The 21292-nt window shown below is 40.8% G+C and overlaps 3 protein-coding genes across 4 annotated transcripts; 2 read left to right on the plus strand and 1 right to left on the minus strand.

Moving 5' to 3' along the window:
* Nucleotides 1-3: 3 nt before the first annotated feature.
* On the minus strand, nt 4-8142 carry nedd1 (NEDD1 gamma-tubulin ring complex targeting factor). Of its 2 annotated transcripts, none has more exons than XM_084671467.1 (17): nt 7989-8142; nt 6895-7038; nt 6641-6735; nt 6397-6513; nt 6015-6155; nt 5390-5619; nt 5085-5289; nt 4347-4527; nt 3954-4079; nt 3810-3860; nt 3593-3700; nt 3433-3486; nt 3137-3291; nt 2205-2400; nt 1469-1604; nt 1097-1163; nt 4-911 (listed from the first exon to the last, which is right to left on the minus strand). In XM_084671467.1, the coding sequence occupies exons 2-17, from the start codon at nt 7028-7030 to the stop codon at nt 807-809; spliced, it is 2103 nt and encodes a 700-aa protein (XP_084527593.1). In that variant the 5' UTR covers nt 7031-7038; nt 7989-8142; the 3' UTR covers nt 4-806. The 2 variants fall into 2 exon arrangements, with proteins under 2 accessions (XP_084527593.1, XP_084527594.1); XM_084671468.1 differs by having other exon boundaries at nt 7993-8115.
* A 1314-nt stretch (nt 8143-9456) lies between these two features.
* c14h15orf40 (chromosome 14 C15orf40 homolog) lies at nt 9457-14197 on the plus strand. Its single transcript, XM_084673241.1, has 4 exons — nt 9457-9705; nt 9782-9911; nt 10420-10547; nt 10669-14197. The coding sequence occupies exons 1-4, from the start codon at nt 9544-9546 to the stop codon at nt 10759-10761; spliced, it is 513 nt and encodes a 170-aa protein (XP_084529367.1). The 5' UTR covers nt 9457-9543; the 3' UTR covers nt 10762-14197.
* A 4879-nt stretch (nt 14198-19076) lies between these two features.
* On the plus strand, nt 19077-20058 carry cart2 (cocaine- and amphetamine-regulated transcript 2). The gene is made up of 3 exons (XM_084671818.1): nt 19077-19286; nt 19563-19646; nt 19913-20058. Exons 1-3 carry the CDS (start codon nt 19122-19124, stop codon nt 20018-20020), a joined length of 357 nt encoding a protein of 118 aa, XP_084527944.1. The 5' UTR covers nt 19077-19121; the 3' UTR covers nt 20021-20058.
* The last annotated feature ends 1234 nt before the right edge of the window (nt 20059-21292 follow it).

Raw genomic sequence — 21292 nt, forward strand, 5'->3', positions numbered from 1 at the left:
ACATGAAGTGCATAACTAATATTTATTTTAACAATACATAACTGCAAAGAAATGGAGAAACTTTGAGGCAAGCACGCTTCATAGAGGCACTTTTTTTCTTTTTCTTGGCATCTTTGTGATCACTAAAAAAAGAATCACCCACATGGCATGATTGTCTTCCTCCACAAGCACAACTTTTTCACTTCGGTTCTGTAATGTTTCTTAAACTCAACCAACGTCTAGGCATTTGCTGCCGTTCAGATGTATATTTATAATTACTACGGTGGACCGTATGCCATATACTTCACGGGATTCAGAACAGCTTCCTATTGTTGGATGTAAAAGTATGCATAAATTGGGTTAAAATAGACCAGAGCATTACCTGCCGTATTCTATTCACTCGTGGTCTCCGGGTTGTTAGCGGCCCTGTACGAATGCCACTGAAACATTCGTCAATGCTGGGACCAAAGGGAAACCAAGTATGTCGTTAACTGCTTTGGAAAAACAGGCGATGCAGTCCAACTACACGGAGCACATGTCTTGGCCCTTGTCGCACAAGTGAAGGCACTTCCAAATAAAAGGACTCTAAAACTCCTTTATAAAGTACGCAACATCCAAAAGGAGGCTGGTGAGAGATACAAAGAGCCAATTCCATTTGCCTGCTTATGGAGGTGAAGTTCTGGTGTCACACACCAGTGGCCAGAGTACAGACTGGGGAATGTATCTACTTAACACAGACCTGGAGCTCTCAGGAAGACTTTTAAAAATGTCATGAATGACAGTCATAGTTTACATACAAACAATATTAGTATGTCAAGGCCTGTGTGTCAGTAGTTTGCCCTGAGTCGCTTGTTCTCTTCTTTAAGCTTCTCAATCTCCTCCACCAACGAGTCGTTGACAGAGTACTTCTCTATGAGGCCATGGATCTCATTCTGAAAGACACAGAATGAGGTTTCATTTGAGCCTTTTTGTCATTTTGTGGGGGACAAAAAAGGTTAGTGGAGTGGATCTGACTCGATAGATGAACAAGGTAAGAACATCAAGGACGTCTACAATGCTTTACTTGAGCCTCCTCAATTCAGTTCAGGGAATGTGGAGACTATGCAACACAACATACCAGCTGGATGTAGAACTGTCTGACCATTTCCACCTGGAGGTTAACAATGTCTCGGTGGCATGTGTCCCTGAGGAGGAAAATGATGGAAAAACTAGTTTTCAGCAGAACAGTAAATATTTGTAATCTACATTGATTAGTAGATTGTGGAGTTGCTGCATTTAGGCAAAACGAATCTTGCTGCAGATCAAAAACGTGAATCACAAAGATGTAATTCAAAGTCCACTTTTATCAGCAGATGCTACACTGTCTATACAAGTATATCTGTGCCCAGCTTGTCCTGAATATTTGTAATATTAATAATGGCCTCCAGAAGAATGATCAGATCAAAGCTATTGTACGTCTGATAGTTGTGAGATGAAATGGTTCACTGACCGGAAGTCCTCCAGGGTTTCGTGGATCATGTTGCGTATGAAGTTGATCTGCAGGGAGGTGAGTGGAGCTCCGCCCCCCTCGGCTCCGATGGTGTCCGTGATGCGCGTGGACAGACTGGACGCCACCGCCGCAGAGTCTGATCACAAAGCTGAGGTTAGGTTTGAATTCAACCGGGCTTGAATTCAGTGTTGACGATGACACTCGTTTGGTTTTTCAATTTATGGTTTAACCCTGGCATTTTATGCTAGTTAAATCTTTGTTAACCATATGTTATGCTCCAACTTAATCCTATATGTATATATGAAATACTTATTCACAAATCGTTTGTTTTTACACCACTTCCAATGCCCCAATTTAATCACAATGACTGTAACCCCAACAAGAATCACCTTTCGAATGGTACCTAATACTCATTTCTCCTCAAAATATGTTTTAATTACTAAACCATACAACAAACTTTTTCCTTTTTTGATAATGCATATTTAAACAACAAACTGATTTTGTTCTGTTAACACCATGTAGATAGATACATTCTGATTTGATGTGAAGCTATTTACCTGTCCAAAGACCCTAAGCATAACTTTGCAACCAATAATGGTTATACAATAGAACTTGTATAAACACAAAGGTTTCTCCTTGGCAGAATATATTTGTATTTGTATAACATATGTCGAGCCCTTGTTGAATAAGAATTGGTGAGACACTTATATTTGACCCTGATGAGAGATGACATCACCTGGTGCTTTAGTGGTCGAGGTCCCATTGACAGGCGTGTCATATCTCAGTTGGGCCTGCAGATCGGTGCCTCGCATTAGGCTGGGCTCTGGGGTGAAACAGGGGGGCGCTTTTTGGCTATATGAGGTCTGTGCTGCTGCTGATGCAGGTGGGGCCACACATTCCCCCTCCAGACTGGAACCACTGTTCTTGTCATACTATGGAAAAGAGGCGATGAAAAGGTTCAGGCAGAGGAATGAACGGAGTGATTAAAGTGGCTACTGAGGATGAGGACGACTGGTCCATTATGCGGAAGCAAGCGAGTTGTGATTTTCCCCAAATGTGGGAACCTTCTTTCATTTACATCCCCTCTCATCAAAGCACCATCATAGTGAAGAAGAGCACAATGGACGTTAATATGCTTTACTTTACTGAATTGATCGTTTTACAGTTACATTCCAGTAGTCATGCATCCTTTTCTGACTAAAGGGTACAGACCCATTATTGGGTGCATATGGGCAATCGATGTAGAGAACAGGCACAGTAAGTAGTTGCACACTGTAACATACAAATTGGCCTTGAGCCAGAAAAGGAAACAAAGGGAGGAGACACACCCAAACGTCAGAGGAGAACCAAGGTCAGAGATAATGGGGGGGGAGAGCCAAGAGATAATTGGGGGTTGCGACAGGTGCATATGACCGAGGGGCGCCCACACCCTGTTGTTTGTTCGCGATTATTAAAAGGTTGACTGAAGCAATAGATTGTTTTCACAGCAGCTGCCTGCAAGTGTCTCGTATTAAAATGCATCAAGACGCCTTGGTCTGTTTCAAGTTGTAAAAATGTCAAAACCAAACCTGGAGGACCATTGTTCCAGAAATGGATCAACTTCAAATCGGATTAGGGAAGGCGTACGACCCAGACTGGAAGCTTATCAACAACACAGGCAGAACTCACCCTTTGCGTCAATGCCTGGGGAGGGGCTTCCTCCTCCTTGATTGGTGGAGGGGTCTGGAAGACGGTCAGGGGGCTGTAACAGCGACTGCCCGTGGTGCCCAGAGGGGTCTTGCGAAGAGGAGGACCTCCGGAATAGGAAGATTGGGAATCCAGTTCTAAACACAAAGCCCATTGCATCAGAATGGACACAGGTTTAAATCAGTGTATCGTTCTTTCAACCCTTGCTCATCGGTGGTAATGGGAAGTAGTCGGGGGGGGGGTTGTTGAAAAGTCAACATCTATCAATGTGTTTTTACCAAAGTCTTTTTTTGCACTCAGTGAATCAGTCCTCATGCCTTGAGCTTTGTAATCTGGAGACAGACACAGAAAAATGGAGAGGAAGAGAGAAAGACAGAGATAAACCAAAAGGAATTAGGTAGAACAGGTGAATCGCAGAAGCATCTGAGAGCATCTCACCATCCCTGACGGGGGAGAAGATGTCCATGCTGTTTCTTCCCGTTTTCTGGTACGTATCGGTGCTGTGCTGCCCCTCTCCTGCTCGCAGGAACACATCCACACTGGTTCCTTCATCGTGTCCAAGGGAGAGCAGTGAGGAAATCAAATGTAAACAAATCATTGCCCGACTTTAAATGAATACAACCCGGAAACTGCTCCGATGCAAATCTCAACATACCGTTGCCTTTGATTCCTCCGGGAACATCTCCTCTCCCTAGAGCTTTGTAGTCTAGAAGAATTGGGGGGGGGGGGAGGGGGGGGGAGGTTTAGATAGAAGGACGGCTGAGGGAGATACACAGACTCAAAGGTTGGGCGAGCTCACCATCCCGAACGGGTGAGAAGATGTCCAGGCTGTTGCGTCCCACGGAGCTAAACTTGTCCATGCTTGGCAGGCGGTCACCACTTTGGTGACCTTCGGCCTCCCTACTCAACACCTCCACACTGGAACCTGTCAACGGAACAGGACGTGAGCTCCCAAACCATTCTGACAGGGCTCGGCAAGTCGAGTAGCAAAGGGGGAAAGGTTCAGGTTCAAAAAGTTGGAAATGACACCGTGTGTTGATTCCACCCGTGCACTGCGCTGACTGAATCCAATTATCTAGATCAGCGAATCAACACAGCTTATAGAGCAGATACGTGACATCTGCTCGACTGATTGGAGGAAAGGATGTTAGGATACCACTTGACAGAAATCAGATCCAATCACATGTCTAACCTGTGCCTTGCACCTGGCCCTCCACCCTGTCTCCATTGTTGGGGGGAAATCCAGACAAGGCGGCTGCAGATGTGGGTGTGGTCACACCGGTGGTGGTCGGAGGGGCGGAGCCATGGAGACTGCCCAACTTGGCAGAGATCCTCTTGCTGCTGGATGTCTTGCCGGAAACTACTTTGCTTGACTTGAAAAAAAATAATAGGAAAACATTATGGCAGAATGAAGCCATTGTGCCATTGGAAACATACGCAACGCAAGCTTCGTAACCAACATTGAGTTTAGCCCAAGATCTAGCCAAGGAGTCATTCACAAACTCAGACTTGCTATGTAACATTATACACTTGGACAGCTACATGAATTGCCAGATCGACCAGCAAATTGGAACCAGAAACGAGTAACTGCCACTGTCTCAGCGAGCAGGAGATATTACTGGACCAGCAGCTGAGAGTAGCAGTGTGTTCACTTGCTTGCTGTGCACACTGGTTCATAGGCTGGAACGTGCATTATAAATATTTAGGCCCTTCACTTTATGAATTTTGTTATGTTACATTCTCCCTCCAAACTGGACTTTTATTTTTTTTCATCCAAACGCAATATCTCATAATGACATCACAGTTTGTATACAAATATTTGGGCTGTTCCTCCACAGTGTAAAGATCTGAGAATTATTGTTATTATTTTTTTTTTTACCAAAGCCCCCTGTTTGTATCACTTGACAGGCATCCCCAGTGTGTGTCTGACCTTGAGATGCCTGCTGTAAGAACTCTGGAAGCGCAGGCAGGTGACAGATGTCTTGTGGGCGGCGGCTGTTTTGGTGGGGGCACTGAGGTTGCGCAGGTCATACTGGTAGATACGGCCCTGCGTGGAGCCCACCACCAGACCTGTTCCATCTGGCGTGAAGTCAATGGCCGTCAGTGGAGACTCTATCCGTATGCTGCTCAGAACGCTGGTGGAGGGAAGGAGATGCATACAAAATGAGACCCTCAAAACTCTTCATCCATTCCATGAAACTTGAACACATTTGGCGCCACGATAAGGGTTCTTACATCTTACTGGAGGTGTCGTAGCAGATGATCTTTTTGTCCAGGCCTACAGTGACAAACAGCAGGTCGTTGGTGGGGGAGAAAGCCAGGCCAGAGGCTGGGGCCTTGTGGGCTCCATCAAACACATGCAACTCCTTCTGAGTGTTGGAGTCCCACAGCACTACTGTGCCACTGTCCGACACACTTCCCAACAGGGAGCGCTTCACAACAGAGTATTTCAGATCGTGGATGGGCTAAGAAAAGAGTGAAAGGAGGTCAGAGTGATGGAGAGGAAAAGTACAACTTCTTACTCTATGCTTACAATTGATCATTTAAGTGCACTGGTTCACTTGCTCAAAAAAAAAAATTGGGATACAGGTGTGATATATAATGAATTAGATATTTTTCACTCACTCATGACATTTGATGTCATGTATGTACATATTATACAGTTCATGTGGTTTTAGCCTGGGGAAGAGGCAATTTTTCAATAAGTGATGTCAAACAAGTGACAAAAATATAATGTAGAATTCTGCTCCAGCACCACTGGAGGATGCCTTAGCAGCTGGAACATTGTTAGAAAAAAGTCAAGTAAAAATATCCATTGGTTACAGTTCCATTAGTGAAGGAAACTGTTCTTGGCACTTACTTGGTTGGTGCCATGGCCAAAAGGCTTGCTGGACAGGTTGGTGGTGACACTGTGCAGAATGATGTCACCACTAGTGGAACCAGAAGCTACGTAACTGTCACTGCCGTTGAAAGTGACGGATGTCACTTCCTCCTTATGATCCTGAAAAAAGAAAACGATGGATGACATAAACTATACCCCATTATAGGCACAATAGAAGGAACATAACCATTAACATATTAGCTTGGCACACAGAACAGTGACGGATGAAAGGTCGAGAAAGTGGAGACCCTACAGCAGACTGATATTTGTAAACTGCACGTGTACACATGTAGAGGACAAAACGGCACCTTTCAAACACTTTGAACCTAGTTGTGTCGAAAGTGGTGTAAGGCCAATGTACCATGAGGTTACGATGGAGCCTCTTGGTCTTCAGATCCCAGATGTTGACTGAGTTATCCAGACCTCCGCTGACCAGGTACAGAGAGGAGGAGTTCAGGCTCACACGGGTCTGCTTTTTCTAGAGTGGAGATCGAAACGGTTCGGATACGATACGTTCATTCACTTATCACATTAGTTAGAAGGATGGCCGTTTCACGAGTGAAAGAGCTAAGAGCGCGTTACATCTTTATCTGAACACGACTCACCCCCTCTCCCAGTTCTAAGACTGGGACTGCTGAGCTCTTGAGGCTTGATACGACCAGTTTGTCTCCCAGGCTGCTGGCACTGACGAGGTACTGATCTGAGGGGACTCCCATCAAAGACAAAAGCCTGCATATTCAAAGGTTTTTGCATGCAACACCAAACCAAACAGCATCCATCATTGCTGTTATGAGGGGAACGATTTGTGACTTTTGTGGAAGATTTCATCAATCATAAAATATACTTCTTTCAAGGATACTATTGCTACTCCAGCACACCTGGGCAACAGGGTGTGTGGCACTATGTGGGTTGAACTGTTCCAACACAGTCATAGAGGCGGAATCCCATATCTTCACACAGTCCCCTGATGATACCAGCCGTGTCACCTCCTCCATAGCAACAGCTAGAAACACAGGCGCAGCTGTCAGCTGTTGGGCTAGCATCCATGTGGTCTGAAAGAGCCAAATCAGTTGGACTACAGACTGTTGAGGGAGATGCTTTCACTGCAAACTCAGCTGCCACAGGAAAACTTATCGAGCTCATAAATCGTTTTAAAAAGAGTATAGACATGTAATAATTTCCAAACCTTTTGGATACGAACTTATCTCCACACTTTCTAAGTTTCTCATTTGCTAATACATTGAAAATATGCAGGTTGTTGTCGATCACTGTCTGCTGCGAATTGAACCGAATGTGTTTCAGAGTAATAAACGTTCTACAGAAGTGACACATCTAAACAAGATTGGTTGGTATTTGCAAATCTAGCCACCGAAAAACTGACTGCTTTAAGTGGGTGTTTTCCTCAGCCTGGCTGCTAGTTTGAAATGTCAACTGTCAATGCTAGGCTATAGCCTATAGTAGTAGTATCCAGCCAACCTGCTAGTTAGCTAGCTATACTGAGAAAAAAAGGTTACAGTACCTACCTAAATAATGTTACAGTGTAAATACATGTTTTGAATTTTAGTGCATGTACCAAATTGTATGTCAGTTTAAATAAATGTATTAGGCCCTATGTTGCATTGATTATTTAGACATGGCCATGGGAAAAAAGCTTTTATGGTAAGTATTGGATAATTAGCATTTACATTGACTACTAGCCTACATTCATAGTATGGTTCCATGTAACCATACTGGACATCCTAACTTTGCAGCCTATTGACCAGACTAGCTTTGTTTGTTTTCAAGATAGCCTAACTAGCTAGTTAGCAATTAGCTAACCAACAGTAGGTGCACATCGACTAGTGACAAGCATAACTAGGTAGTGCTAGGTAAAAAGTTTTCATTACTCATTATAATCCAATCGTAACAAAGTATTTTAACAAGCTAGCTAACCCCATGTTAATTGGAACATACCAACCGGTTTATGAGTTCACTTCAAAACTTGAGAGATTATTGTCCAACGATGAGCTCAAACGTTGGCTTTGCCAAGTATTTGAGGCTGCCTTGAGTAACAGGCAGTTCGCAAAATGATTCGCTCCAATTGAATGACTCTTTGATGGAATCATGTCTGAATCATGTCTGAATCACGCGCTCAGTCTCTGATGTTACGTCGTTTTTACCGAATTCAGACATTGACAGGTAAGGGGAAGTACAAAATATGCATATTTTTCCTTTTTTCAGCATGACGTCTCATAATATCCTCAATATTAATATAAAGGCAACGGTCACATATGATTAATTCGAAATATATTTTAAAATGTTTGAGTAGCATTTATTCAAATTTTCAAATTATGCATTTGAACCGGTCCTGAAAACGTTAAAACCCCGATGATTGCCCGGTACAAAGTGTAGAGGCGTTTGTGTAATTTTTCATCTTGGGTCAGTTTTGACCCATAATATCACCTTGCACTCAAAGGAGCTACGGTTGCTTGGTACGTGCTGTGGTGCATTGCAAAACCATAGAGTAAATATTTGCTGCTGTAGCCTACATAAAAATGTAATTAATCAGATTGATTCCGAAATGTGTCTTCCACAATAGGCTACGCAACTTAACTTAAAGGTAGGCTTAATTATTTTTTCAGTAACAACGTTTTGTCTTTACTGTGGTACCAGCTTTAAGGATTTAAGTAGCTTACCTAAATTGTTCATATTAAATGTGACTATAAACTGTTTGGAGACCGACGACCTAATAATTATCAAAGACCAATTTTCCGCCAAGAACAGATCACAAATAGAACGTGATATTAGAAGATAGCCATTCACACAGAAATACACATTCACAGTGAGTGACCGAGTTTAGAAATGCGATTCCTGTGAGTTTTTGTTCGTCGACTCTGAGTTCTGTGCATACTGAGTCTAACTAAAGAGATGAGTCAAAAGAGTCATTCTTTTCGGTCAAATTGAAAAAGCTTGTTCAACCACAATCGCCGCTAGCTTCGGCTTCAACAACCGCCACTACGGTAAGCCAAAAGATCCAAAAGGCTAGAGACCGCTGTTGATAGGCTACATCAAAACTCAAATGGATTGTTTTCAATAATTTTAGATTTATTTTTTCCTTTTTTATTAACATTGTCAGAAGAAATATACATCATGACAATAGGAGCAAAGTCGTTTCATATACAGAGTTCTATAAAAATAAATAAAGTAGGCCTACAAACAAAATACTCACTGTTTAAACAGAGAGGTAAATGATAGGTGTCAATAAAAAGTAGTTCAGTCATTTATACATGTCCATAGTTGTCACAGCTTTCTGGCTTGAAAGTCCTTTTAAATTATATATTTCAAAATATATTTTTTATATCGAACAACTAGAGATTATGCATAGACTGCGCAGACTTGACACGCGCAGTAACACGTATGCACGCGCAGAAGCAGTGTCATATCAACAACGGTGTTTCCGGTCGTAGTCATTCACTTTTCCAAAAGTAAACATCTTTACACATTGGACACCTAGAACACTAATTTCTCAATGTCCAAAGTAAACATTTCACTCATTTTAAAGAGAGATTTGCATATATACAGTAACATTCAGTTTCACTTCCGCCGAAATTATCTACTTACCATCTTCCGAGGATTCACCCTAATACGAAATTTATCTGAGAAGCACCAAATGCCAAAGAAAGACAAAACGGTAGGATCAAGGCGTATGCAGTTATGTCGTTTGAGTTAGCAAGTTGTGCTAACGACAAAGAATTTGCATTTTCCAGTGTAAAGGTTCACAGAATAAGAAGTCGGAAACATGCGTGTCCCCATCAGGTCCTGTGGCTTGTAACAAGAGTGGAGATGTTACAATTTCAGTGCACGCGAAGCCTGGCTCTAAACAGAACGCAATTACAGGTGTGTAATATTCTGTATTTACTTTGCTAAAATTAGTGGGCTACTGACACGCCCGATATTTTTAAGAGTTTCTCCCAAATCGGAGTTAGGAGATACTTTTAGCCTTAAAATGTTTTGTGAGTAAGGTCGTGTTGTAGAAGTATATGGGATCTAACAGGTTGAGCTAGCTGCCCTCTCTCACTTAGCTTTCTTTACCTCCACATTAGTCTTTAGACCTGCCTCATTGAAAAGGGCTAAAGAACTAGCCTTCCTGTCACAGACATTTTCACTGACTCTAATCCATCTTTTACCAAATATTAACACAATTTATTTAGCACTCAAATTGTAATTCTCTCTTTTCTTTTCTATTAAGAGTTGCTTTATTCTTTGTCTGCTTTTTACCAACACTGCCGTTTGCCAAGCAAGGAGGCTTGAAATTCAACTTCATAATAAAGTCATTTATGGTAGTCTGTAGTAATCTAATAAGATACATATCTACTATGTCAGTAAACAGTCTTCTTTACTCCAGATGTGACAGCAGAAGCTGTAGGTGTTGCCATTGCTGCACCACCAACAGATGGGGAAGCCAATTCTGAACTGGTCCGGTACCTCTCTAAGGTTCTGGACCTGAAAAAAAGTGAAGTAACTTTGGATAAGGTGTGTGCTTAACTATTCCATTTCAGTCTTATGCCCATCACATAAATATTGAGGTTTTATACTTTCACTCTAAATGTATAAATGAGGGTGCTCAAAATATTATTTGACTTAATCTTACCAGGGCTCTAGATCCAGAGAGAAGGTGATCAAGCTATCAGGATCCCTAACCCCAGAAGAAGTGCTGGAAAGGTTAAAGAAGGAGGCCACTGGATAACTATAACCTTATGGTCTCTAAAGGGTGAAGTGTCCTACCTAGATTATAATGGTACTGTTTTTGCATTCATGTTGCACAGGCTCTGCAGCCCCCCCCCCCCCACACACACACACACACACACACACACCACCACCAGCACCACAATATTATAAGTACAACATACAACATTTTGTTTTCATCAATATCTCAAATATTTGGTTACACACAAATCAAAACATCTCTAAAACTTTCTAGAGAAAAATAATTATTGTTTTGTGTCTTAAACAAAAACACAGCAACAGACTTCTTAACTTTCTCCATTTATTTCATTTGCTTATACAGCCACAGTGCTAAATGTAGAAGTTATTACTGAACATGCAGCAACTACCACTAATGCAATGGTTCTAAGGATATATTTAGGTTTACATTTTTTATAATATGTGTAAATGTGCAGACTGCACCTTTAAATGGCCTGTAACAACCTGTCAGTGGTGTTCCTAATAAGAAGAACAACTTTAAAAAGCAGTCCAAAACTTTGCCAATTGACTTAAATGACCTGCCAGACTACTTCAAAGGATTAATATGAATGCGTGATACCAAGACCCCTGGCTGTGAAAAGTGATTATAATTTTTTATTTTTTTATTCCCTGTGCTGTCATCTGTTGTGGTTAGATGAGAGCCTGATGGGGTGTTCACTAAACTAATGCAGCCAGTGAAAAGGAAAATGTGCGTCAGCATTAAGCCAAGGCATGGCATGCTTTGCCCTGGCTGAAGGAAAAATAAAATGAAGGGTGACTCATGCTTGGTGGGGGAGAGGAGAGCTCAGTGAGAGGCAGAAAGATGGACTTAGGGTCTGGGATGAATTCTCAGATCTCGCTAGGCATGAGAGCTTTCAACATTTGCTGAAACGAATGTGAAGTGCTGCCAGGGTACAATAATATATCTTTGAAAACTGAAGGATTTGATTGGTAATCAAAAAACAAGGCAATCCAAGGCACTTCACATTGTTTTTATGCATTTATTGTCATGGCATGTTTAGTATAACAGTTGCTTAAAATATCTGTGATCCACAATTAATAAAAATGGTCCTCAAAAAGCTTTCTTTTTTTTGGTATAGCTTTCTTTCAAGCTATACATCCAACCAATATATCCCTTTGTAACATAATGATATGGACATTAATAATATGGGAATCAATGCAATACATACTAGTGGTGTAGTCTAGTATGAAGTTGCTGTCAATTTACCAAGCCCTTTCCCCCTCATGTCGTTGCCCCAACCCATAAATCACTCCTCATTTTATAGTGCATATCACATAGACTACACTGTTGTGGTCTAATTCACGAGATCATAGCTGTCTCTCAGGTTATGTGGGTAACTGGTCTCTCTGGTTTCCGTAAGGACAAACGGTGTGTTTCCCTTCTGCGTTAAGATTTAAATCTATAAACAAAAAGCACCACAAGCACAACTGACAGTGCTTGTGACAATAGCCAAATATTAAAGACAGTTTTAATTAATGGTAAAGGATTTTAACTCACAATGTTTTACATTTTAATAATCAGATGACCTTTTTCCTACTGGTATTTTTCATACATTCAAGTATTATAAATATAATTGTTTTGTGGTATCATAATGTTGTTTTGTTTTTTAACTAAATAAATAAAAACGATGCCTAGTATTCAGGCCCCTTGCTTTGAATCTGCACATGAAGAAAAAGCTTTTCCAAGAGGGCTACATGTACATGGACAAATAATTACATTTTAAAACATTTTTACATATAGAGCTCCTTCTTTCACTCGTACCTCTGGGAATTAGCTTCAGGGAGTTCAGCACACGCTAATGTGTTGAGAGACCTTACAAATGAGTGGCCTGAACAAACTCTAAATGTGATACACTCCTGTAGACTGATTAGCAGTTCGACAGCAGAAAGCTCAAACATCACACATTTCTGTATCCGACTAAGCAAACCATGATTTTTTGGGGCAGAATAATTTACGTTCAGATCACAAGTAGAAAACACTTCTTTGTGTGTGTAGGGGAAACTCATTTTCTTTCAGTGAACTTTGTTGGCTAACAGCCTCTGAACATACTTAGCACAGTGTGCTGTCAAAGTCAATACAATGACATCTTAAATGGATGGTGTTTCTCTGGGGTGGCTGTTCCAACCCGTTTTCTGATGGCCTTGGCCTCCTGCTCTGATCTGCCTGTCAGGATGAGGGATTGTGTCGGTGCTGCGAAGAGCCTGCAAGTGACATGGCATTTAAATTTCAGTGCTGGAGAACACTAAAGGGCTGTTCTGTGTTCGCTCCTGCCTCACAGTGCTGAAGGAAAGATTTCTGACATGCATTGGTCTATCTCTCTTGTGCCCCATAAACAGAATGACAAATCCGGCAACTATGGCAGCGTGTCTGGGAAAGTGAATCCTCCTTCGTAGAGTCTTCAGAGGATTGTGTGACCTTTGATCCAAGCAACTGTCACGTATCTGTCATCTTACAGATATTTCGACAATTTAATGGGACCTGACAGTCTAATTACCAGTTTATTACCTAATTACAGTTATGGCTGAGCAACAGTTTAATAATTGCATACCATTTTTAATATATACAGTGTATGGGAATGAAAAACACCCGCCAATGGTTATCCTATAAATATTGTCTATAAAAAACATTCAACACTGTAAAACAATGAAATCACACAAATCAGTGTAACAGTAGTAATCAACTGCACCAAACATTTTCCATCTTAACAATAAATTATTTCTGACCACATAAAAGAAAGGACATGGTGGATCCGATGAAGTTATCGTACTGGAATTACAAACGCCTCAATTTCCAAAGAGCACCTTGTTATTCAGGCTCCTCAAGGCTTAGTTACTGTCAGTGTGATTGGCACTGGAAAACAATGGGTTGTTCTCTTGCAGTGAGTTGTTACCTTTACTTGGCGCAATTCCACAAGGTCATACCCTCTATGATGGATGCTGTCAGAAGGAAACTGCAGGACATAGAACAAACATTCATCTCAAAGTTTCTACCATAAATGGAAATACAACTGTAGAAGGCTAATTTAGTCCTCTTAAATACATCTAATGGAATGTAGAAGTATTTCAAATGGCTAATTATGCTTTTTAACTTGGTCTGTGAAAGCAATCTTAAGTTTGAGACATTAGGTTTGTATATTCTCTGCTAACTTGTGCGTTTTACTCTGTCTGCCGTGGATTTCTAGCTGTAGAAGAGTGACATTGGAGACACCAGCACCCTTCGAGATTTTCAATTAGAGGGCGCACGCAAAAGTCGGAGAACTGAAGGAATACGTTTTTTTCTAGGCGGCTGTATGCAGCCGCAAAGCACGCTCAATGGGAACTATTTTGGTGGGGGAAATAGAAGCGCTGAGAAGAAAAAAGGTAAACTCTACCCAACTCGTGCCATTAAAAGGCCACCAAAAATAAAGAGTCACACTGTCTTCTCTGGTCAGGGTGCTCTGCTTTGTTCCTAAACGAGGGGCTTCACATATTTTCTTATAAATCCAAATAATAAAAATATAAATATTGGCTACATATTTTGGAAAGTTTTTCACATCTGAAAACGGGTTTCTCTCAATAGGACTGTTTGGAGAATTACCATGATGTCCCAATGTAATGAAGTTAGAATACAAGAAAGGACATCAAAGATTAAAGCAAATGATAGATGGGTTTGCAGACTGACTCTCTATTCTCATGTCATTATTATTTTGCCTTAATTGACAATGTCTCAATAGAGGCCATTGACTTTGTGAGAGCCAGTCACTCTATTGATAAAAACTTCTTATTTTTGTAGAACTCTGTAAATACAAGTTAAAAGGTTTAGATGCCCCCAGACCTTCAACACCCTCAAAATGACATTTCCAAACAAGATGATTGTTAAATACAACATAAAACAAAATAACTGCCACATAATAATAATAAAGTGCCAAATAACTTCGCATATCGTGGGAGTAAAATGTGTGTTGAGGAGTGTTGTAAAACACTGGGGGAGAATCAGGTGTGTTGTGTCACATGGCTGTCCCTCCTCGAATGATCCCATAAGGATGTCTAAGCCAATCGGAAAGGAGACAAACGACAACCAAATCTTGCCCCATAGCCAGGCAGAAAGTCACAGAAGAACAAGGGGAGGATTTTAAACCCCTTTACTCACCCCTCTGCAGATAGGTATTTTTAGCATCTATACAGCTTTGAATACGGTGCAAATACCCATCTTGCCCCGGGCCTATGGAACTGGTGTGCTTTCATCCTGTTACGCTTTCATTATGACTGGGCTCTTATTATAAACTCTACTGGCCAAATCCTCCCTTACATGCCAAAGCAAAACTCATAATCTTGAATAAATGCCCTGTTGTGGTTACATAACAACATTTTCAAAGAAACATTGGTTTGGATATACATATGATACCCAAAAAGATTCTTAGTCAAGATTGTGCATTTCAGAAACACTTACCTGCAGCACTTATTTTCTCTCCAAGAATAAGATTAAGGTAAAAGTTTTGGAATTTTAGACAACAGAACGCATGGAGGATAAAAACCAGATGGCTGATCTGCAGAGATTCTCAAACTTTTCCAGCAAGGTGCCGACTACTGGACCAGTCGTGACTTCTACCCCACTTGGTTGGGTGAAGAATTATGACAGTTGACATACATACATTAAGGTATAACCACTTTGTTTTTTTATTTGGATACCAAACGTGATGATTTTTATTGCTTTGTGATGACCATGGCTAACTTCTAGGTTCTGTCTTTGTTTTGAGATGAACATGTGGGTTTTCCTTTTTTGGCTTTTGCTAGAACACCAACTGCTTTTTTATTATTTATATAAAAATCACATCTTCATGGCTTGGCTCCTACTCATGGAACTGGTCTTTTGTGACAAAGACTATCTGTGCTTCCCACATGCTATGGCATGTGAACATTCTTGCTTCAGCATTTTTCCATTCCTGGAGTATTCCTCTTGAGTTCACCTCACATTTTAGTGCTGATAACTCTGTAATGTGGCATAAAATGAAGAACTTAAGGATGGTCAATCATTAAATAAAAAAAGGACACCTGCTGTTCACACACTGGCGTTCAAAACATGTCTGTAAAATATCAAAAACATTCTGTTGTTGGATGACAACGATCATTTGATCACATCAAAAATGAAAAACCCAAAAGCAACTGCATGGTTCTTCATGGATGAAAATGATGATAAGAGCAAAGAGGGAGGAGTCGGTACTCCAAACAACAAATGAATCCATTGGAGTTTGTTTATTACGTCCCTGCTGTGTCTGACGCACACAACAGCACTGTTTTTTGTTGACTAACACTGTGTGAGATTTGAGTATCTAAAGGCTGTGTTTGGGCACTTAAATAACTCATGCATAAATCTCCTCAAACTGTTAACAATATCAACCTAATAACACAAACATTAAGAGAAAGCAGTTATTTAGTCTATAGTATGTCCCTGCATTCCCTGCAGAGTACATTCTCAAGGGAAAAAAGTGACTGACTAATCAATGCATTCCAGAGAAACTAAATTAGCAACCTTTGTTGGAGCATTTGAGTCACAGGAATCCAATACATGCAATGTGTGACTAACTACTGTCACCCATGGGCGGTTTGTCCCAAAGGGCTACATAATTGTTGGTCGCAAAAGTTTTATTGTTTATGTGATCAAAATATATTTTATAGGGCGGCTCATCGCAATGAGTGTGTACCGCTATGGTCTCAACGCAGCCGTATGGGTTTGATTCGGGCCTGGGCCTTTCCTGCATGTCTTTCCCCTTCCCCCTGCCTCCATGTATTTCCCTCCAACTGTTTTTTATAATTAAAGCAGAAAAACAGTACAAAAACCCATTCATGTGTTTGTTGTGGGCAGGGGCGTCGTTAGACCCTTTTTACATTTAGTCATTGAGCAGACGCTCTTGTCCAGAGCGACTTACAGTAAAAGTACAGGGACATTCCCAGAGTCAAGTAGGGTGAAGTGCCTTGCCCAAGGACACAACGTAATTTGGCACAGCCAGGAATCGAACCAACAACCTTCTGATTAATAGCCCGACTCCCTAACCACTCAGCTACCTGACCCTGGGGGGTCTTTATTTTACTGGGGCACGTGCCCCAGTATTAATCTGCTGTGCCCCAGTAAAATCAAAAGTTTGAGTTTTAACAATTTACTTTATTAGTCAGTTCAATAATTTAGATTGATAATCCCAGAAAAAATGCAGTATCCCAATCAACACTTGTAAAAGCTAGTCTAAGATGCATGCAGAACTCCATGTCAGCGCGCTCTTCTGAGCTTGCCAAATAGCCACTGCAGCACACACCCAAAAGTCTGACTCGGCAAACAAGTCAGAATTGAGGTATAGGCTAAGAAAACATTACAAAACTAAAGAAAGTTTCTAAATGATGGGCTTACCGATCATTTTATTTGGACTAAAACATAAAAACAATAGTAGGCTACATTAAGCTCAAAAAGCAGTATTGGCGCTCAAATGAATGCAGAAAAAAATGTGCGCTCTCGCATTAACTATTGATGTCCCTGCCAAAGCTCATATCAAACTTGCATCCTGGAACAAGAAAACAAAAAAACAACCAAGAAAACAATTGGTAACACACTACGCCGTGATGGACTGAAATCCTGCAGCGCCCGCATGGTCCCCCTGATCAAGAAAGCACATGTACAGTCCTGTCTGAAGTTTGCCAATGAACATCTGAATGATTCAGAGGAGAACTGGGTGAAAGTGTTGTGGTCAGCTGAGACCAAAATCGAGCTCTTTGCCATCAACTCAACTCGCCGTGTTCGGAGCAATGCTGCCTATGACCCCAAGAACGCCATCCCTACCGTCAAACACGGAGGTGGAAGCATTATGCTTTGGGGATGTTTTTCTGCTAAGGGGACAGGACAACTTCACTGCATCAAAGGGACAATGAACGGGGCCATGAACCTGTCATGACTGTCTTTCTGTTCCCCCTCCCCCTTGTGGGTGTGTCTGTTTGTCTGTCAGATTCAAGGTCAGCTCGTTTGTTTTCGGTCATTGTCACCACCTGTCTTGTGTTAAAACACTGATTACCCTGTCTATTTAATGTTCCTTCTGTGTGCAGGTCTCTGTCAGATCGTCGCATGTGGCCATCCCGTCTTGTGTCTCGTGTGGAAGTAATGTTTCTACTACCCCCAGTGCTTAGAACATCTGTTTCGTTTTTGTACTAAGTACTAAGTCATGTTTTGCAGAGGGGTTAAATACTTATTTCACTCATTAATATTCAAATCAATTAATAACCATTTTGACATGCATTCTGTCTCTCCTTGTTCAAATCCTACCATTAAAATTATAGACTGATCATTTCTTTGTCAGTGGGCAAATGTACAAAATCAGCAGGGGATCAAAATCTGTGCTTCAGGTATTTTGTCATTATTTCTCATGGTGTATCAAACAATTATGTCTGTGGAAACTCGATGATTATTGTATCCCTAGTACTTGCTTGGCATACGCCTGACTACTGCAGCAAATTAGAACAGTGATTTACAGCTTTGGCTTGTGTTGTCACTGCCATAGATAGTGCAGACTACTCCTTATATAAAATATATTTAACACATTTTGATGATTGATGGTAGCCTTCATTAACCATTGGTACATGGGGCCGCTCTGCAAATAAATAGGCTATCAATGAACTTGACTCCTCAGATCAGTGCTGGGCAGACTGGGCAAGTTGCCTATGCCAGTTTGTTGTCAGTGCTGTGTAATGTGATTAGACCATTCTGCTTTGAAGTTATTCATCATGAAGCGTGTACAGAGGTGTGCCATAGGCATGTGCCATTCATGTGTAATGCATGCATTGGTAAGCCTTGATACTGCCATGCTGCTATACTAACCACTGTTAGGCCGATTTAAATTAATATATTGGACCCCACGCTCATATTTAAAATTTCATTCACAAATAAATTCACAGTTACCTAAATAAACTGTATAATTACCCCCACTCAAATATAGGCATTTGTAGGATTAGTCCTTACCACTTATTGAACAAGAGCCAACATCACATTTCATAAACATTACCAATTATAAGCACATTTCAATAAATTATATTAAAGCAGTGTTTGATACCTGAACTATCTATTTGTTATTTACCACCCTAATACTGTGTAATGTATAAGGGAATGTTCTTAAACGACTGAGACAAGTAGACAAACTACGTAATTTCACTTACGTAGTTCAGGGAATCAATGTACAAGGCGGAGCTAATTCATGTCAAAGAACATACAAAAACTGTGGAGCATACAAAAAGAGGGAAAACTGCGGCTATTGGTCAATTGAGCCGAATCACCCAAAGAGCAGAACTTCTTGCACCTTAGTAACAGACGCGCCTCTCCAGATCAGCACAATGGAGAGCTCCAACTTGTGGCCGAGAGTTCTGGTTTGCGCTGCACTGCTGTTCCTTCTATGCGGTGCTGAAACTAACGAATCAGAAATGGAAGGGGATTTGGAAACGAGAGCAGTACAGGACTTCTATCAACAAAATCCAAATCTAACGAACGAAAAACGTCTTGTAAGTTAACTTAAATGTATAGCTTAAATGTTTTCTCATTCAACACCAGCAATTATTGGTGTATCTTAATATTTGATAACACAGCTTTTCTTTAGGCTACTTCCCCAGAAACCAATTATTTAATGGTATCAATGTAAACCAAATTTATTGCAGATCATATTTTTTTTTATCTTATGGTTAAGTTATTTTTTAGATTTTAATTCAAGATTTTTGATCTTCTGAATATGGCAATTCACAGACACAGTCGATGTTACTAATTAGTCATTGTCTAAACAGCTTGGAGCTCTACACGACGTTCTTGAAAAACTGCAGACCAAAAGAATTTCCCCATGGGAGAAGAAATTTGGACAGGTTCCAACTGTAAGTGATCTGCGCCTTCACATGTTAAATGACTTCCATATAGCTTCATGTTGATTTCATCAATCGTTTAAACAGAATTTAATTGACTGACATTTGCATTAATTAACTTAAGCTAGTCAATATTTTAACTTTGTAGAATCTTTAAGCTATAGCAGATCATAATAATAAAACAAATAAGCCTAACTACACCGGTTAAATAAATGAAAACTAATTACTCATTGTTTACAATTTCAAAAAACAATTTCATTTATTCTTATGTTTTCCAGTGCGACATGGGAGAGCATTGCGCAGTGAGGAAAGGGGCACGCATCGGCAAGATGTGCGACTGTCCGCGTGGGGCGTTCTGCAATTTCTTTTTGCTGAAGTGCTTGTGAATATTTTGTCATTTCGTTTGGTGAAGTTAGTTTATAAATCGTTGTCATTGATGTAGCATAGCTATCTATATTGTAAATTAAAGATGTCGGTTGTTTTTTTAACGGACTGTTGTTCTCTCTTCACTGTAACATTGGTTATATGTTGGTCTTGGCAACATACCATCATGACTTAGAACAGTAAAGGCTATTAGATACCTTAGCTTGACCATCTTATTTTTTTCATCCATGTTAATTAACCCTAGTTTACAACGGTCTCATAAGAGCACTCACGAAACCAGGACACGTGCTACGTTCAAAACTGAAATGTCGAACTTAATTTTGGTTTCGACAGTCTTTTGGCGAAAAGCCGTGCGTAATGACGCACAAATAACCAGATTCCGCACCAACGTGCCCATCGTTAAGGCTGAAGTAAAATTACCATGATCTGCCTTGTACAGGGCAAATGGGCGATGACAATGGGCGTTTAATGGACAGGTGACAATGGGCGTTTAGTGCACAACATGCGAATAGCACAGGTCCAGGTATGTGCTCATGTCTACAGACAAACCTTTGGTCAGCTTGAAATATTTGCCTATGTGGACTATAAAATCATGACATACAATAATTACAGAAAATTCTTACTGTGCCAATTTTAGTTCTCCAAAAACATGTAAAAATCTAGATTAGCAAATTGATGTGGATTTACATTTATTGAATGGTTATAAAGCTCTTAGACTTAGCCTGGCTGCCAGACCAACTTCTCCCCGCCCACAACAAAAATTTGGTCCGGAAGTTGGGTCTGGAGGGTCTCGTATTGGGGAACAACTACAGAAGACCAGAATCTGGGCATATCAATGAAATTGCCAGGGCGGGCTTTATACGATGGATCAACAGTAATGTCATCACCCACGTCACAAAAGAGCGCTTAAGTTTAATTCGTTTTGAACAAACATTACATTGCTCTGATTGCTCTATTGGATAGACCTACAATCAAAGAGGCATTTGTTTTCCAGGCTTGCTTGAAACACGCCACGTAGTCAAAGCCCAACAGAGAGTTCTCAGACTCATATTCTGACTAGAATTATGAGTATGACAACGTCAGGCTATCTTAGACTAGAAGTATATTTCATCTGGTAAGCACTCCCAAGTTCTCACATCAAAGAGAATATTAACAAAGGCTGCAGCTTGCCAGTGGCCATAAACTTGCTGTCTGCTGAAATTATTCCAACATTTCCAAGATCATGCCCGTCATCCAAATCAAATAGCCGACAAGCATCATGATCCAACCGTGTC

The sequence above is a fragment of the Hypomesus nipponensis genome, chromosome 14 (assembly GCF_054491055.1).
Source record: "Hypomesus nipponensis isolate SF chromosome 14, ASM5449105v1, whole genome shotgun sequence".
In the NCBI taxonomy this organism is placed as follows: Eukaryota; Metazoa; Chordata; class Actinopteri; order Osmeriformes; family Osmeridae; genus Hypomesus; species Hypomesus nipponensis.

Excerpts from the sequence above, each read along its gene's own strand:
- cart2 (XM_084671818.1), top strand. The coding sequence starts at position 19,122 with ATGGAGAGCTCCAACTTGTGGCCGAGAGTTCTGGTTTGCGCTGCACTG. Across the intron at positions 19,287-19,562 it reads TAACGAACGAAAAACGTCTT|CTTGGAGCTCTACACGACGT; the intron begins GTAAGTTAACTT and ends TTGTCTAAACAG. Across the intron at positions 19,647-19,912 it reads AATTTGGACAGGTTCCAACT|TGCGACATGGGAGAGCATTG; the intron begins GTAAGTGATCTG and ends TATGTTTTCCAG.
- c14h15orf40 (XM_084673241.1), top strand. The coding sequence starts at position 9,544 with ATGTCCAAAGTAAACATTTCACTCATTTTAAAGAGAGATTTGCATATA. Across the intron at positions 9,706-9,781 it reads TGCCAAAGAAAGACAAAACG|TGTAAAGGTTCACAGAATAA; the intron begins GTAGGATCAAGG and ends TGCATTTTCCAG. Across the intron at positions 9,912-10,419 it reads TAAACAGAACGCAATTACAG|ATGTGACAGCAGAAGCTGTA; the intron begins GTGTGTAATATT and ends TCTTTACTCCAG.
- nedd1 (XM_084671467.1), bottom strand. The coding sequence starts at position 7,030 with ATGGAGGAGGTGACACGGCTGGTATCATCAGGGGACTGTGTGAAGATA. Across the intron at positions 4,080-4,346 it reads GGGCCAGGTGCAAGGCACAG|GTTCCAGTGTGGAGGTGTTG; the intron begins GTTAGACATGTG and ends TTCCGTTGACAG. Across the intron at positions 3,701-3,809 it reads CGGAGGAATCAAAGGCAACG|GAACCAGTGTGGATGTGTTC; the intron begins GTATGTTGAGAT and ends GACACGATGAAG.